The sequence below is a fragment of the Lissotriton vulgaris genome, chromosome 2_1, assembly GCF_964263255.1.
Source record: "Lissotriton vulgaris chromosome 2_1, aLisVul1.2, whole genome shotgun sequence".
In the NCBI taxonomy this organism is placed as follows: domain Eukaryota; kingdom Metazoa; phylum Chordata; class Amphibia; order Caudata; family Salamandridae; genus Lissotriton; species Lissotriton vulgaris.
The window spans coordinates 754,161,148-754,178,490 of record NC_141687.1 but is presented as its reverse complement, the minus strand read 5'-3'; the positions used below and the strand labels follow the sequence as shown (position 1 = coordinate 754,178,490).

General features: G+C 45.8%; 1 protein-coding gene across 1 annotated transcript in view; it reads right to left on the bottom strand.

Annotated features, from left to right (window-relative positions):
* OTOG (otogelin) overlaps positions 1 to 17,343 on the bottom strand; it is a 1,187,449-nt gene that overhangs the window by 548,839 nt on the left and 621,267 nt on the right. The window contains exon 26 of the mRNA XM_086954148.1: positions 10,725 to 10,844. Coding sequence (XP_086810274.1) covers positions 10,725 to 10,844 — 120 coding nt within the window. The remainder of the gene's footprint in view (positions 1 to 10,724; positions 10,845 to 17,343) is intronic.

The window sequence follows — 17,343 nt, the reverse complement described above, 5'->3', positions numbered from 1 at the left end:
CTGAATCTTATCCCACAACGAATCTAGGGACCTACATCCAGGTAAGGCCTTAAGTCCCCAAAAGAAAGGGTTGGGTTGATTCAGGGGACCCTCCCAGGGGAGGGTCTGGACAGGGGGGTAGTTACTCCCATGTCCTCTGTCCAGGTTTGCACAAAAGCCCGAGCCAACGGCTCCCAGGACTGGTTTGAATTGGACAATGCACATGGACACCAAATGTGTACCTCATGCAGACTTTCAGGCACTGGCAAGCGCACCCACCGAGACCTAAAATACTAAATCCTGTCTGGGAGGTGGTCACACCTCTCTGTGACAGGATGCCTATTGTTCTGCCTTCCTCTGCTCAAGCTTGGCTCAGCAGCAGGAGGGCAGAAATGTAACTCTGGTCGGCAGCAACGATTTTGTGCTGTCTGGAACTAGAAGGCTGGTACTGAGAACACTGAGAGCCTAATAGAGGGCTCTCCCAGTGCTTCAAATCTTACCCCCACACCATATACAGTGTGTGGGTATGATTACAACATGTCTGATACCAAACATGATATGATTCATTGAAGCCGTTTTTGAGATGGTCATTGTGTGATTATGCGGTGCCCCTCTATATAGTATTTGGTTGCTTCACAGACAACCCTGGAGAATGGACTCCATCAGCTGTAGGGGTGTCCTGCTCCTGCAGGGTCACCCTCTCACTTATAACCAAGCACCCTGCCCTCAGGATTGTAAAGGCCTTCTATAGGGGTGACTTATTGGTTTTAAGGGCAGTGACCCTTAGATATAGTAAACCTATAGCTTTAGTAAATGGTGCATGCACCTACTTACACAGGCTGCAATTGAAGACCTGTAGTTCCATTTTAAATGGTCTCTCATGGGTGGCATAATGCATGCTTCAGCCCATGGGAGACCTCTGTGGTATGCCCTAGGTACATGGGTACCATATACTAGGGATTTACAAGGATACCCCAGGGTCCAATCTATGATGTACCTAGGTACTGAACACAACAGTTTAGGGAGAAAGCAGATCAACTGGGGTCCTGATTAGCAGGATCCCAGTTAGTCTAGTTAAAAACAGCATCACATCAAGCAAAAAGTGGGGGTAACCATAAGAAGCAGATCCTACTTTCCTACAGTAAAACCCTATGAAATTGCAATTTCCATGTTGCTTCATGACTGAAAAATCAGTCCAACATTAGAATTCTCCATTCAATGGGGTACTACTCCCAATTGCATGGTATTTGTGAAGGATTACAGCACAGTAAAGGGACAATCACATGTAAGGTGACACGAAGAACAGAAGGAGATTAATTGTTTTTGGTGATTACTTCAACACCTCTTGTTATCCTGGGTTCTGTAGCAATACTATAAATTAAAATATGTACAAAATAAATGTTATTTTGAACTGCATTATTTTGGAAGACTATTTATTGTAAGAGTGACCACAAAGAAGGAACTTGGTGAGCAGGTGATAAAGAGAGTAAAATTACAGCGTCTCCTAATAAGATACCTCCAATTTGACAGAAAAAGCAAATAGCACAAAACACCTTCAAAAGGGAGTCGCAGATGACTAACACAAACAGTAGCAGAGGTCAATGCCAGCCCACACAATGAATAAAAAAACTAAACCCAGGGTAGAGACAAAACTGGAGAGGAGAACTGAAGAACGAAGATCCAAGGTAAGAAAAACTTAGGCTGGGCAAGACAAAGTTGGCTAAAATAAAGTGGCAAACATGTTGATAAGGGGTGAAGATCACACATGCAAAAGCTACCTGGAAGTGTTGTGGAACAACTGAAAAGAGTCTGAACGCCTAAAATACCTTATAAGTGGGAAATGGAATCGTATGTACTCCAGCAACAAAGGGTAGCAATCATGGACTGGTAAGCTTTCGCTGGAACACCCAAAAAGGTAGCCATGATTGAGTAGGATTGAAGAACCTGAAGCCGCATTCCATCATGGTGCCTTTATCTCCTAGCAAAAACCAATGAATGGCAGCCTGCTACTTTCCAGCTGCTGCCCGCCATTACAGAAAGGCATTGCCCGAATTCCCACTCCAATGGCAGCTGCAAGTGGTGAGCTCTGCCGGTCTTTCTAAACCTGATGCCTCTGCTATTCCCATAGAGGCCACACACAGACTTCCGTTGGCAGTTTGAAGGTAAGTGTCAAGTTTCTGTCAAAGACGTAGATCAGCTGAGAGTCTGGGGTGTCTCTGCCTCTCTGAATAATCAGACACCTCATCAAAGAAGGAAGGAGAATAAAGGGGAGAGAGAAATCACATAAGTACTTGCTTTCACTAATCAGTGCCGACAAAACATGGGGTGGAATAGCATCTGCTTGAATACCGACCCAGCTACTTACTCTTAAATGCTGTAGGGAGTAAGCTGCATGAGTGTGAGAAAGATGTAAAGTCAGTAAATAGATAGACTGTACAGGTGTCATTTAAAATACTCAGCCTTCATTAATCCAGCAAGCTTACCCGAATTCGCAGTTATGAGAGCAGATGTCGACCTCGATACCAGCTTTGCTCCTCAGGATGGCAAAGCATCATGATGAAAGATCAACAGCAGATGGTTTAACAAGGTAACACAAACAGACAGGGAAGCCCATAGAAGGTAGGGTGTGAAGGAATGTGCAAGAAAGCCAGGGAAGGACAACATCAACAAAGGTGAAGGACACAGTATTAACTGAAGAAGCTGTACAAAGCGGAGAGGCATGCAAATACGAGTCAATGCCAGGCAAGGAGTCTTGTGTGTTGGTCTTTTAAATATGCTTCTGCCTCTCTGAGCCTGGAAGTGTAAGGCAACCTAAAAGTTCCCATAAACTTCTGCAGTGGTTTGCATTTTACCTTTTTGACTCTTCGTTGCTCTTTCTTCTAAAGCTTCATCCCCTTCCCTGTTGACGTTCTGTGATTCTGAAATTCATTTTTCAGTACTTAAGTGCTTCACTCTGTGTTCTAAGGCTGTACTCCTGGCAGTAAGCCCACAGCAGTGTGTCCTTACCTTCAAAGGCCCAGTGATGATGGAGCCCTGAATCTTTCGAAGAGATTTGTTAATAGTTGGCGAGAAGTATCTTTTCAATCATGGGACCTATTAGAGAGAGCTGGACCTTTGTAACTTCTGGAAAATCAATTGAACCTTCCTTGAAGCTAAGCTTAGGGCTGTCCTTTGGAAGTTTGCTTTTCTGTGTGTCATATGAAGTTAAGTATATCATATATTAAATCTAAGTGAGAATCAACAGAAATTTAATAGAGAATCGGAGCATTGGCGAGAGGCACTCCCAGGAAAAACCACGCACAGCCCAACCCGCGGAGAACTTTACAGAAGTCAACATGCACCAAAACTAAGTCTACTACTTCTTTGTCCAGAATGTCAGCATAAATTCTCCGGGTGAAATGGAATGCAAAGTTCCAAGAAAGACCATGACGTTTAAGAGTCATCTGAGAACATTTTGCCCTAAATTATATAAAATGAACTGAAATCCATGTGGTTGATAAACTTATCTGATAGTATCAAGCTTAAGCACATACAGCAGTGTTCCGCCTGCAGATTGTCCATTTTCATCTATGCCTAACAGCAATTCATTAGACCACCCCACCAAGGTGAAGTCACAAAGGTTAACCCACCAAGATGCTATTATGGTTAGCTAACCTAAGGTCTGGTCTCAGTCGACATGTATTGTATTGTATTGTATTGTTACTTGTATAGCACATGGCTACCCGGAGGCATCCCATCACAGTGAGGGAGAAATTATCTCTTATGTGAACAGTCAGGTCTTCAGCTGTTTATGGAATTTCAGATGATTAGGTTCACTCCGTAGATGCAGTGGGAGGGCATTCCATAGTCTTGAGGCATTGAGTGAAAAGAGCCTACCACCAATTCTGGCCTTCTTGGTCCTGGGAATCGCTGCAAGATGGAGTTCGTTTGAACGCTGTGCCCTACTTGCCCTGTATGGACGAATCATGGCCTTGGTGATTAGTGGTCCGTGATTGTTCAGGGACTTGTGTGCTATGCAGAGAGCCTTGAAGTTTATTCTCTGCTGTACAGTGAAGTAGTGTGGCTCACTGGTTAGAGGCGGCAGACCCGAGAGCAGAGGACGGCCCGGGACCAGGGTTCGATTCCCGGCGCTGCAGGTTTCTGGACCAGGGTCAGCGGACTCGATAATTCTCTCGCCTCGGTGCCCACTCTGATCAGCGATCACACTCGGCAACTCTGGGCATTAGCTTGCCTCATCTTCACAAACGGCCCCACCAGACCGCCGGGGATGCCTGGTCTCACCCTGGAGATACCCATTAAGGGACCATCTCTCAGGGAAGCCAGGAAGGGTTTCGCAGCGGTCGAAGCGCCTTGTGACCCTACGGGTAAGTAGTGCGCTATATAAATGCCTATACATTTACATACATTTACATACTGGGAGCCAGTGAAGAGAGCGGAGGGCTGGTCTTGCTGAGCAACGGTTTGGGGTGCCAGTGAGCAACCTTGCTGCATAATTCTGTATGTCCTGTAGCTTTAAAATGACCTCCTTAGGGGCACCTAGGTAAAGGACATTGCCATAATCCAATCTGGACAGAATCAGGGCCTGGGTCACTAGTCTTTTTGCAAGTGGGGGTAGGAAAGGAAGGATTTTGTGAATAATTCTTAGAAGGCCATAGCATGAAGCGGCTGTCTTTCATGCCTGGGTTTTAAAGGTGAGGTTCTGGTTCAACCAAATTCCCAGGCTTTTTATTTCTGTTTTGGGGGTTGGCAGTGATCCCATCGAGGATGGCCATAACGTTTTTAGAAGGGGGCTCAGTGAGTCGCCCAGTATCATGAGTTCTGTCTTCTCCCCATTGAGTTTCAGGGGGGAGAGGCTCATCCATTTTACTACTTCCTCCAGGCAAGTGCGGAGACCCATAGCTTGTTGGCTAGGGTGGCTCAATGCTACGACCAGTTGAGTGTCGTCAGCGTAGGTCACCATGTGTATCCCAAATGGAGACACTTTTTCTGCCAGTGGGGCCATATAGGCATGAAAAAGGGTGGGGCTCAGTGAGGAGCACTCTGGGACTCCGCACCCTAATGGCATGGGCCGTGAGGTGTAGTTCTCCTCGAAGACCTGAAAAAATCTCCTTTCTAAGAAGGACTGCAGCCATGCTAGCGCTGTTCCCATCACTCCTGCCCTCCTAAAGTGGTGAATCAGGACACAGTGGTTAACCGTGCCAAATGCCACGCTTAGGTCGAGGAGGATGATTGTGGCTGTTCCTCCTATGTCCAGAATTTTTCTTGGTTCCTCCACCACTGATAGTATGTCGGTTTCCGTCCCCTGGCTGGGTCGGAAGCCCATTTGAGAGGGGTGGAGAGCACAATTAGTTTCAAGAAAGGCCGAAAGAGCGCTATCTTGCTAATACCCGGCAGGAGTGAAATGGTTTGGTAGTTGCCTAGAACAATTGGATCCAAGTTAGTTTTTTTTAACAGTATGCGGACCATTGCCCTTTTCCACTCTGGAGGTACCACGCACAAATTAAATGAGGCATTGATTAGACAGGTGGCCGTGGGGGCAATGATTGGTCCAACCAATGACAGGATGTTGGGGGGTGCGGGGTCTGATGGAGAGCCACTTTTTACTGATGACCGTAAAGTGAGGAAGGGTTCCCCAGTTAGTGGAGGGAAGGTTCTCAACTCTGGTTTATGTAATGGGTTGTAACACAATTCCGAGTGAGAAAATATCGAACTGCAACAATATACAGTGCAGAATTACCTATACCGAATTTAGCTTGCTGTATCCTCAAGTTAGCTGTAGTCAACTGAGTGATACCTCCTTCAGGTATTTTTATGAATATGTTCAATCTTGCCTGCACTCCTCCCTGCATTGTCATAGTACATTGTCTTACTTAGTTCATTCTAAGGTTGAATACTTTTGTCATTATTTTCTTTTTTTGTCTTTATAGTAAAAACAAATGCACAACCACAATGTAAGCTAAAGTTACTTTATGTTGAAAAATAGATCATTAAAGAAGAGCTAAGAAAGGAATACATCTGAATAAATGGAGGTGAGAGGTTGCATAATAAGAGCTCTAACACAGGATTATTGGTATGTACATTATGCTGAATCCTGCTTCTTTAAGTTCTTAAACATCTTAGCAAGCCCAAACGTTTCCAAAGGGAGATCACAAACCCTCAGTGAGAGGCGAAATTCCAAGTGAAACCGAAGCATTTACGAAACTGTCTTCTTCAAAGATAGACACAGAGACACTCTTTTTAAAAAAAAAAAAATTCTGGAAACCTTTATTTGTGTAGATGGATGCATACAAATACGGGCCTACAACCCAGAGGCCGGCCACAGAACAAACTGGAAAGCACCATTATCAATTAAAAGTACGGAGTGGTTACGCGATCTACACACTGCTGCGAGTCCATGATGCTAACTAAGTGGAACCACTCGGCATAGGATCAGAGAAGGTTAATAATTTTTTTTTTATAGTAAGAAAATAAAGGATCGGTTGTATAGTAGGCGTCCTGGTGCACATGGCGGGGAACAAAACCAACTACATCATAATAGAAAATCCACAGATCTGTAATCTGAAAGGTCTAAAGCATGCAAACCATAGATGCCCTTGCAATTCTTCTTCGGTAGTGTCCACTCGCAACCTCATGTGCCCAAAGACAAACAGAACATCCCTCTCATAACAGTCAAACCATCAGAGAGACGAATAAAGTTGCAATCATTATACAGCCCAACCCGGAGAATAAAGAAAACAAAAATACTAGAAAAAAGGACAAGGGGGACTCCACGTTACTGTACCCGCCCCACGGCGATAGTGGCGATCAACAATCCAGATAGCAAACATGCTTAGGGGCGGGGCGGTTAAGTCAGGATAAGCAGGACCTAAAGTATCATATTATATAAAAATACCCAACCCTCCCCCCCAGTAACTCACCCCGCGGGAATCACGCACAGTCATGGAGACCCAAGAAAAGGACACAAAAGAGCCATAGAAACAAATAACTATCTAATAGACCCTAATCCACCCGCCCCACCCTGCACCCCTGCAGAAGGCTATGGCCTACCCCCCCCAGCAGCGTGCCTGTCGCCCTAAACATGAACCCAAAATATAGAATGAGACAATATAGGGAAAAAGAAAGAAAAAAAGGGGAAAAAAGAGAGCCAGGGGAGAGGATACCATGTAATAGGGCGCACGGCTCCCACCCCCCGCCCATACAAACAGTTAGCGTGGCCCAAAACGAAACTGGCAAGTTTACAGGTAGCCATACATATTAAGGATTCGACAAATTATCACAATTTGGGGCAGTCCATAACTCCGTGCACCGAACAGCAGTCCTCCGGATTAAGAACCGGGCTCACCCCAGTCCAGTCTTAGCTATCGCCACGATGTATGTCGATGTGGTGGGCATGAAACAAAGCGGTGAGAAAAGGCCGTGGAGCAGCCGCTGAACGGCCAATGGAGACAACCCGTGGGATCTCCTCCGCCGATGGTGATGCAAAAGCTGTTTACGGCAGTCATGTATACCAGTGTCAATGATCACCAGCAGTTTCTCCCGCTTGCGTATCGGGACATCGCCACCCCCACCAAAAAGCGGGGAACAATCAGCAACCACCTCGGGCCCATCCGCATCTCTAAGGGACGGCCCGAGAGCAATGGCGGCCACCACATTGTCTTGTACACAAGGATCCCGGGCCAAGGTCACTTGCCAAGTCTTCAGCGCTAGTAGGACTTCGCCAATAGTGGGCTCGCGCTCCCCAGTGCAGGCCCCAGCACAGTACAGAGGCACAGCATCGGCATCCCAGGTCGTTCCACTGCACACGGCATCAGCCGCCATTTTGCTAGTACAGCGCCGTCCCTTCGAAACCAACTCCTGGGGTGGGCTCACCAGCATGGGCCCCGTGGGATCCCCCTCAAGCACACAAACAGCACTTGCGGTGCAGAAATGAGAACCACCAAAAGAGGGGGACCCACCAGCGCCACCGCTCAGCTGGAATCACTCTCCGCCACCGAGCGATGAAATTCGGAATGGCCGGGCAAGGTAACAAAGGGGGGAGCCACCAACACGGCGTCCCCCACACACAACTTGCCGCACCTCACCTCTGGAACACCGGACGGTAGTCCCAGGCGCGTTCAGTTGCCTCCGGCAATTTCGCACAACGGCATCTTCCGGCCGGCCTCCATCCTCCACCCGAGGCCGCCACCGACACCGTCTCGCCGGTCACTCGCTGAAGGCAAGGCCCCGGTCTCCACCCCACGGAGGCCGCACGTCCCGGGAGGACGCCGCTGCGGATCCACTGAACGTCGGATCCACCAGGACGGACGGTAAGTGTCAGCAAACCTTCGTCTGCAAAATGTTATCCGTTTTGGGCAGGATATGCGACAGGATAGTTGAGTTTGGGCAGGGAGGCCGGCAGAGCCGAGCTACCGTGCGGCCATCACGATGTCGAGCTTGGCTCCTCCCCCGACAGAGACACTCTTAACTACCAGAGACTTTTATGACATATATAACATGCATAATGCGATCCCAAAACACTCTAGAACTTCTCCAATTGTAGCCGTCTTCATAGGCAAACATTTACAAAAGAATTAACACAAATTAGAAGGTTGCCTTATTTTATATATTGAAAATATCACATCAAGAAATAAATCTACTCACTTCAATACCCATGGCATATAAGAGAGAGCATTAAGCAATTACACCTGAGCTTGTGTAAGCAGCATGTATCCCAGTCACCAACTGTGATGCCACAAAAGACATCTACATTACCAGAGTAATTTGTCATTATATGAGAGTTGACAAGGGAAGGGGGTGGGCACTTAACACATAACATATTTTGTCAAGTATCTCTCTGTGATGTTTTGACAGTTGCATAATTATGACAAAGCAAAGAGCCCTGATATTTTTTAATGTCTAAAGGAAAAAACCAAGTTTTATCTATTAAAAACAAGCAATTTAGTCAAGGTACTGCTTCCATAGAGCCGAGTACAGCGCAACTGACCTCAAAATTGCCATAATTGTTACTTAAAAGAGGATCCTAGATTGTAAAGAGAAAAGTGCTGCCAATAGGTTTTAGTTCCATCAGCTCGCCAAGGTGCCTGCGTCTAGGATATTGGGGAGGTGCAGAGTTGAGCACTGTAATCATGCCACTAAGAGCCTGATTATGAGTGCCAGGGGTCTTCCGACCGCTCAGTCCCACCAAGCATATTACGAGTTTCCTCCCCGCCACAGTTTTCAAGGTGGTTTGTACACCATGTAAACCATGGCGGAGAGAAAACATAGGCGGCCCTACAGGGCCCACTGTTGCCTCATGACCATGGGGTGCATGCAGGGGGGATATGTTGTGCCCCCCTGTGTGCAGGCACCTAAGTACCTGCAAGGCACGGACTGCACCAGCCCATGCAGTGCAGGTACTAGAAGCCAGAGAACCACCTGCCAGTGACTGTAAAAATCTTAATCTGGCAGGCTGTTCGCACAGGGTTTGGTGGTGTGGGATCAGGGTGGCGACATGGTGGTTCCACATGGCCAAACTCATAATCAGGCCCTTAGTCAGCAGCAATGGCACACAGCATTAAGGGGCTCTGCAATGTATTCCTGCAGAATGCTCTTCACACCTCAGGCCCCTACTCACTTCAGTTTATCACATGTGATCCTGGCTGATCTGAGAGCCAAAAGGAGAGCAGAAAAAATGTCAATACCACCTTCAGTTTTTACCTGAATGTTTTAGTTTGGTGACTTCCATTAAGGTGCTGCTAAATGTAGGTCCACATGGGGCAATTTCCAAAATAATTTCCAAAGACATTGGTAAAAAATAGTCTGAGAAAGTTCTGAGGGTTATCCAATTAACTATTCTAATACAGTACACAGAATTTTTATTTCACCTATTCCTAAAATGTACCTATGCGTTCATATGAAAATTGGGTCTATTAAGGCATAATGATGTAATTTTCTTTAAAGGGGTTTATCTTCAGCTTGTCCCTTAATTGTAACCGGGTTGGAAAATGTGTATTTATTTTCGTTATAGTGCCATGGAGGAAGATATATCTTGTTTCAGGAGAAATGCCACACTTTTACCCTGATGAGAGAGCATGATCCTCCCTATTTCTGTGCCAGTGAAACTCTAGTGAGTCTTGTGAATGTATACATCCAAATAAATAAAATAACAACTGACCTATGTAAGTGTAAAACCAATCAATATGTATTTTGTGTTTGCTCAATAATTCGAAAAGTGCGCACATTAATTGTAGGATGACAAGAAGCTACATATAGGCATGTGCTGTGACTACCCAGGGTACCAGGGCCAATGTTCTGCCAGAGATGGTCAGTGGGTACCCCTTATTTTGCCAGGGATCCTCTATGTGACTTAGGATAAGTGCTCAATTTGTCATTGATGTTCTGAGGCAAATGATGCTTCCTGAATGGGTGGCACAGTGAGAAAAATATTCGAGCCTGGTTCACAAAGGTAAACTTACACTTTTGTTTACGATTCACAAAGTTATTTTACTAGTAGTATCTTCACGGCCATTGAGTCTCCTTACATAAAGCAATAGGACAGTATCATCCTTTTATGTGAGGGCTTCTCAGTCGTGAAGATACTATTATTAAAATAGCTTTGTGCATAGCAAATGGCACTTACACAATTGTGTGTGAGAGCCAGTTGATTGATATCGGTTTGTATTATCTAGAAGAGTAAACATAGGTCTATGGACAACAATAAAAAACATAGACTTTGTAACATAAAATTTTCTTTTCATTATACTCACTTCAACAGCTGCCCAGCTATTTCCAAATTCCTGTGAATTTGTCAATTCAAAATTCTCTGGAGTTCTCATTTCATTTACTGTTTTAAAATCATAATTTCCACACAGGCCAGTTAATTTATTCTAAAAACAAAAACAAAAGTACATTATTTGTTATGATTTGAAATGTTGCCGGCAGCAATTATGTTGTATTTATCCTACTGTGCAGTGCTTAAGCACTACGGACAGCTAACTATGCATAGCACTTAATTAGTGTGCCTCTTTAATAACCACAGCCCTTGTCATACTAAAGGTGCTAAATAAACCTGAGATCAACCACTTGGTAGATATGGCACAGAGCAGACAGACCTAACTTGCAATGTGTAAAATATGTATACAGTACAAAAAAAAGTGTAAAACACAACACAAGAAAACACCTTAACCAATTTTGAAAAATAAAATGACTTAAAAACAAATGACACCAAAATGACATAAATCTAATAAGAGAAAACAGACTTACGATCTTTTAAAGTATAAATAAAAAACAGCCCCAAAAAGCACCAAGCTCCAACCATGGTCATCCGGTTGCCCTTTGCCAGCACCTATGCACAACTTAAGGGAGTCTGATATGGATTGTGAGTTGGATCCAGAAACCATGTTCGACCTGGTCACTAGTTTTACCTAGGTATGTAGGGCCTGCTTACGATTTTGGCAGTTGACTGCCATGTCAGCGCCATGTTCCCAGACCGCCAAAGTCAACCAGGCAGTGGTCCTATTGCGGTGCCTATTGAAATGGGAGTGCCTAAGTCCATGCCGTGTAGGACAGGGGGTGCATGCAGACAGGGGGGAAAACATGTGCCCTCCTGCATGCATCCATGTGCACAGGAGCTACAGGGGGCCCTGTAGGTCCCACTTTGTTTCCGCATCGCCAGCCTTTTCATGGTGGGCTCACTGCCATAAAAAGGTCGGGGTGGCAAAACTCATAATATAGTTGGCGGTGCCGCTGCTGCACCTAAAAGCATATTGTTTCCCAAGACTGCTGCAAAACCACCAGGAACCTTGGATCCTAGGTGGTTGCGGTGCTCCACCGGAGGTCCAACTGCCATACTTGTAATACAGCGGTCAGACGGTTAGTGCGGGGGTCCCCGACTGCCACCACACCTCCACCACGAGTTTGACGGTCATAAGCCAGCCCGTAGACTCTGAAATGGAAGTCAAAACTCCTCAGTGGGGCAATGCAGCAGGCTGTGGCCAAAGAGGGTACCATGATATAGGACAGCCGTTAGACGGGGTCCCAAAAAGCAAGTGACTTTTGTCAGGAAGGTTCAGAGCATGAGAAATTTGAATTTCTTTTGAATATCATGCCCAAGAAAGGTACCTTGCAGGATGGATACTACTGGAACCGCCACCTGATGAAGATTTGTACCTTTGGACTTACTTACTTTTTGTAGCTCAGATTCTTTCATTGGGGCAAGCCTGCCTATTGAAGCTGAAGAGGGCTCTATTAGGCCAAATACCTTTTCTGCAGGGTCCCGCTGAATCAAATTTGCTGCTGCTGAAATTCTCCGAGTAGTAGCAACCTGAATCCTTGACTAAGCAATAGTGCATCTTCGTTGGATTGGCTTGGCAAGTTGGTGCTGGTCCTCCAGAGGTTCTGGAAGCCAAACGTTTCTAAGTCCCAGAAAACTCTTCTCTACGCTCCACAGAGATAACCCTTTGCACATTTGTAGGATTTGCTGTGTGCCCTCCTGTAAACAATACCATAGTGTCCCTCTCTACTGAAAACCAAGGTGGCAGAACCTTTGTTCACTTGTGCAGATGCCGCACTTGCTCATTCCTCGCCAGGAATGCTCCTGCGCAGGCTCCCGCGCATGCGCAGTTCCAGAAGAAGGCGCGATGGACAAGGATGAGCCCCTGATAAGTTATGATGCATCTCAGATACTTTGTGATAAAAGAGGGTCATCCATAGTTTTCTATGGACTGAACTATTTTAAACACTTTAAAAGTGAAATCTTTGCTTGTGTATGTTGGAGTTTTGTCATTTTGGTCTTCTTCTATTCAGAAAATTGTTGGTTATTTTTCTAAAATGGTGGGGTGTCATTTTGTACTGTTTTCACTGTGTTACTGTGTGTGTTGGTACAAATGTTTTACACATTGCCTCTGAGATAAGCTTGATGATTGCTTGTGCCAAGCTACCAAGGGAGTTGGCAGGGGTTATCTTGCCTGTGTAACTCCCTTACCTGGACTAACATAATCATCCCTACATGGACAGGGTGAAAGGCACTGCTAACTAGAGATCCCCATTTATAACAGGAAGTAGTTAGGGTATCCTGCACCACTTAACTTTAAAAATACCTTCATTTTCAAATACATCTTGCAGCAAAGTATGATAAAATCTGTTCAAAATCTAAATAATGTATTTCATTAACATACAGAGCCATTTCACCTTAGTACATCAGATTATATCAGTGGATTGAGAATTATTTTTTAAAATTGATAGTTTTCAAACATGAATTCAGAAACATTAATTCTCCCCCCCACCCTGAAACCAATACCAATAGTGTGCTAGAAGGCAAGTCTGTTGTTACGTGAACTCTTTGGGTGGACTGGGATTCTATTATACATGAACAACATTATAGTTTATTAAATCAAACACAGGAGAAGATTTTGTGCAGCATACATCGCAAAGTCATGAGCTCCTCATATCTAATAATTAAGAAAAAGGCGGAAAGTGAAACAAAACAATTGCCAAGATTCACACACTTTGGTTAAGTGCAGAAGCTGGGATTAACCCAAAGTTTTTGATTTCACAGTGTGCAATTCAGGATCTAGATGTATATACCTTGCTTCCCTTACCACCAGCCCCCCCCCAACTGATACCGCCACTCAGTGACATCACAGACCAAACTTTGTGCACCCTAGGAAAATGTTTGGGAGTTTCCATGTTTTAGAGAAAGCAACTCTGCTTAATCCCCACTTCGTGCTCCTGGGCATACAGGGGATATTGGCATGCCATGTTAGAAACTACTGTTTGTTCACTGGGCTTGGTGGTAACGAAAAGGAGCATGCACTGGTGCACTAGTGGTTTTTAGGCGGTTCCCACAAAGAAAAAATGTATTGCGGGAATGGACACTTGAATGGGGGCTGAAAAAGAGTTCTATGCAACCAGTTGGTGTTCTAAGAAAAATGAGAAGATTTGGGGCCAGTGTAGTGTGTTCTATGATCTAGCAATGAAAATCTCTCAGTGGATACATGACGGAGCATGGAGCAGCCTTGGCAAGGATAGGTTGGAGATGGGCGGAAAACCTCCATTCCGGTTATCACTCCCCCCTGCTGCATTCACTTATTGGACATTCACATACAGTATTGTATCCTTGCCTCTATCCATTGTACCATGTCCTGATGATGTAGTGTGTGTATCCTCATTTTGTATGTTCATGCATAGAATGCTTATGAAACTAATACAAACAAATAATGACATGTTCTGTTTAATTCACAATTAAATATGGAAAACGTTTTTAAAGTTACAATATTGCTTCTGTTTTTGTATATACTTTATTATTTTGATTTATTAATTTTAGTGCTATTTCATTTTGTTAAACAGATGTGGACCCCTTGAGTAGCCATCACAGAAGCCCAGGGGACCTTGAACCACAGCTTAAGAACCACTGCTTAAGGCCACAGTTCAACCTCGGAATCACCAAGAGAGGAGATAAAATCCAGAGTGGAGAATGTATGGGGCAAATCCTAAACACAGCATACCTAGGGAATACCCACAACCAAGTAGATAAGAGCTCTGCCACATCATAGCGAGTATACTGTCTCTCCAGTGACGAGCAGGTGCTGGTGACTAGAGAAGGAAAAGACTAGACCTTCATCATAGCTGTGTTAGCCAGGGATTTAACTACAATTGATGCAGCAAGTGCAGTGGCACCAGGGCCCAGAACTCTGAGGGGCCAATTGAACCCTAATACCACTGATGACATCACTGATGACATCTTAAATGACATCACTGATGATATCACATATGACACACCCCCTTACAACCTATCATATACCCACTCACCACTCCCATGCAGCCACTCATATACCCATTCACAGACCCATACCAGTACTTACACACCCACTCACTATTCCATAGAGCCACTCACACACCCACTCACTCACTCGCACAGCCACTCATACAACCAGTCACTCACCTGTACGGCTACTCACATAGCCACAGACTCACCCATACAGCTGCAAAACAAACACACTTTTTTACCTACACAGTCACTCATACATCACTCACTCACCCATACAGCTTCTCAACACAGCCACTTACTCACCCAGGTAAGCACTCACACACTCACTCACACACCCACACCACACAACCACAGAGCCTCCAGATCTCTGGACTTACTGCTAAGTCGGACTTACTGGAGGTAACAGGACGGCTTCTGAGCCCCCAAGAAACCACAGCATCCAAGAGGACTTCATCCCTCAGCCAGCAGTGCTCCAGGAGGCATGATTGCAGAGTGGTGGAGAAAGGGGCCATGGCCTCTGAATACATCTCAGCAATCGAGCTGTGTGGGACTTATTGTAGTTAACAGGAGGGCTTGTTGGCACCGAGGACACTCTAGATCCTAGGAGACTTCATCCTACAACTAAGTCTGGACGGTGAACTCCGCTCTGCTCGCGGAGCTTGCAGAGTTTTCTGCACTCAGCGTTACACAGAGCTTGTTGAGTTCCGAAAAAGTTTTTTTTTCCACTCGCGTTCATTAATGCCAAGTTATCGAGCACGAGCGAGGAAAATCCACCTCTCAGCAAGATTTTTCCTTGTTCGTGATCGTCAACAACAAGTTGGCAAGGACAATACTGGAAAATCAACCTCCCAATGAGATTTCTCAACGCGGGCAGTCAGATTTCTCATTGCGAGTGCTCACGACCGCTCATGTTGAGAAACTGCCCACTTGTGTTGAGAAAGCTACTGCTCAAGTAAAAATATACTTGAGCGGCAGAAAGGAAGCATCGCCCGCTTGTGCTGTGCATGGTGCCATTTGCGATGATTGCACAGTGCGCACAAGCACCTGGCACTGAAAATAACAGTGAACAGCATTTATCTAAAGAAACTCCGCCGCTTTTGCTCTGCCCAGGCTTACGCCCAACCAACAGTGCGTCACAAGGTAGGTTTGCATGGTGGTGGAGAGAGGGGGTATGGCCTGCGAAGTCCCCTCAGCAATCATGCTCTGTGGGACTTACTGGAGGTAACCAAAGGGCTTGCTGGCCCCCAAGGACCCTCTGGAGCCTTGGGGACTTCATCACTCAACCAGCAGTGCTCCAGGAGGCATGTGTGCAGAGTGGTGGAGAAAGGGGGTGAGGCCTCTGACAACTTCTCAGCGATCCCACTGCATGGGACTTACTGGAGGTAACGGGGGGGGGGTAGTTAGCCCCTAAAGACCCTCAACAGATAATGGTACTTGATCTCCCAACTACTAGTGCACCAGGAGGCATGTTTGCAGTGTTGTGGAGAAAGGGTGTGTGACCTCCAACAACTTCTCAGCAGTCCCACTTTGAGGGACCTACTAGAGGCAACAACAAGGGTGGTTAGCCCTCAAAGGACCCTCTGGAGGAAAAAGGACTTCATACCCCAACTAATAGTGTGCCAAGAGGCATGTTTGCCTAGCTCAATTGACCACATTTTCTGCTCTTGCATGCTGAAAGTAGAGTGTTTGCTATGGCTACTAAGCCATAGCAAACTGTAATGTCCCGGTGGTCGGCAACCTGAAACACTGTTGGAGCCGGCCCAGGGGGTGGCAGTCCCCAGGGTCATCTAGAGCTCCACAAGGTGGCCCACACGGACCCCCCTCCTTTCTTCTTTTAGGGCCTGCCACAGGGAGGTGGCAGTCCCTAGGGCCAAGAACGGAAGAGGAGGAAGGGCGACGTGGGCACTCTCCCATTTTAGAGTTTGGTTCCCCAACCCAAATAAAAGCAGCCCAGGGAGGTGGTAGTCCGTGGAAAAGGGGGGTAGACGAGGCCCCCAGATGTTATTGTAATTAGCACCGGGAATGTGGCGGTCCCAGTGGGGGGGATCTTTAAGTCCCACCCACATATTTGGAATTAGCCCAGGGGAGGTGGTAGTCCCAGGGGCTGCTGGCAGGGCAAATTTAAAGTGACCTGGGTAGGTGGCGGACCCTAGGGCTTTGATAAGCTTTAGAAGGGGGCCCCATGTGCCCCTCCTACATTTATCATAAGGACCTCACTTACTCAGGAGTTATTCAAATGCAAGCAGAGAGCCTGAGCATGCTTTAAAAAAAATATTTGCCATGGACTAGCAGATCCACCTGCAACTCTGCATTAAAAAAAAAACATATGCTTTTTAGCCCCAACGGGGTCCCTGAGAGATCCCCTCCCCCATATCTGGGGGGTCAGGGTATTCCTACCATGCCCCCTTTCCTTTATTTTTTCACTTTTTTTCTGGGACTCTGCTTCAAGCCGAGTCCTAAAAGGACTGCCAACAGTTCCTGGTTGAAGTGTTGGCAGCCAATCAAATTTTAGTAGGATCTGCAAGTCCACTGAAGGACTCCCGTCCACAGATAACTATATTTTTAAAAAATTATCAAAAACTACTGAACAGATTTACACCAAATCTCAAAAAGCAGGC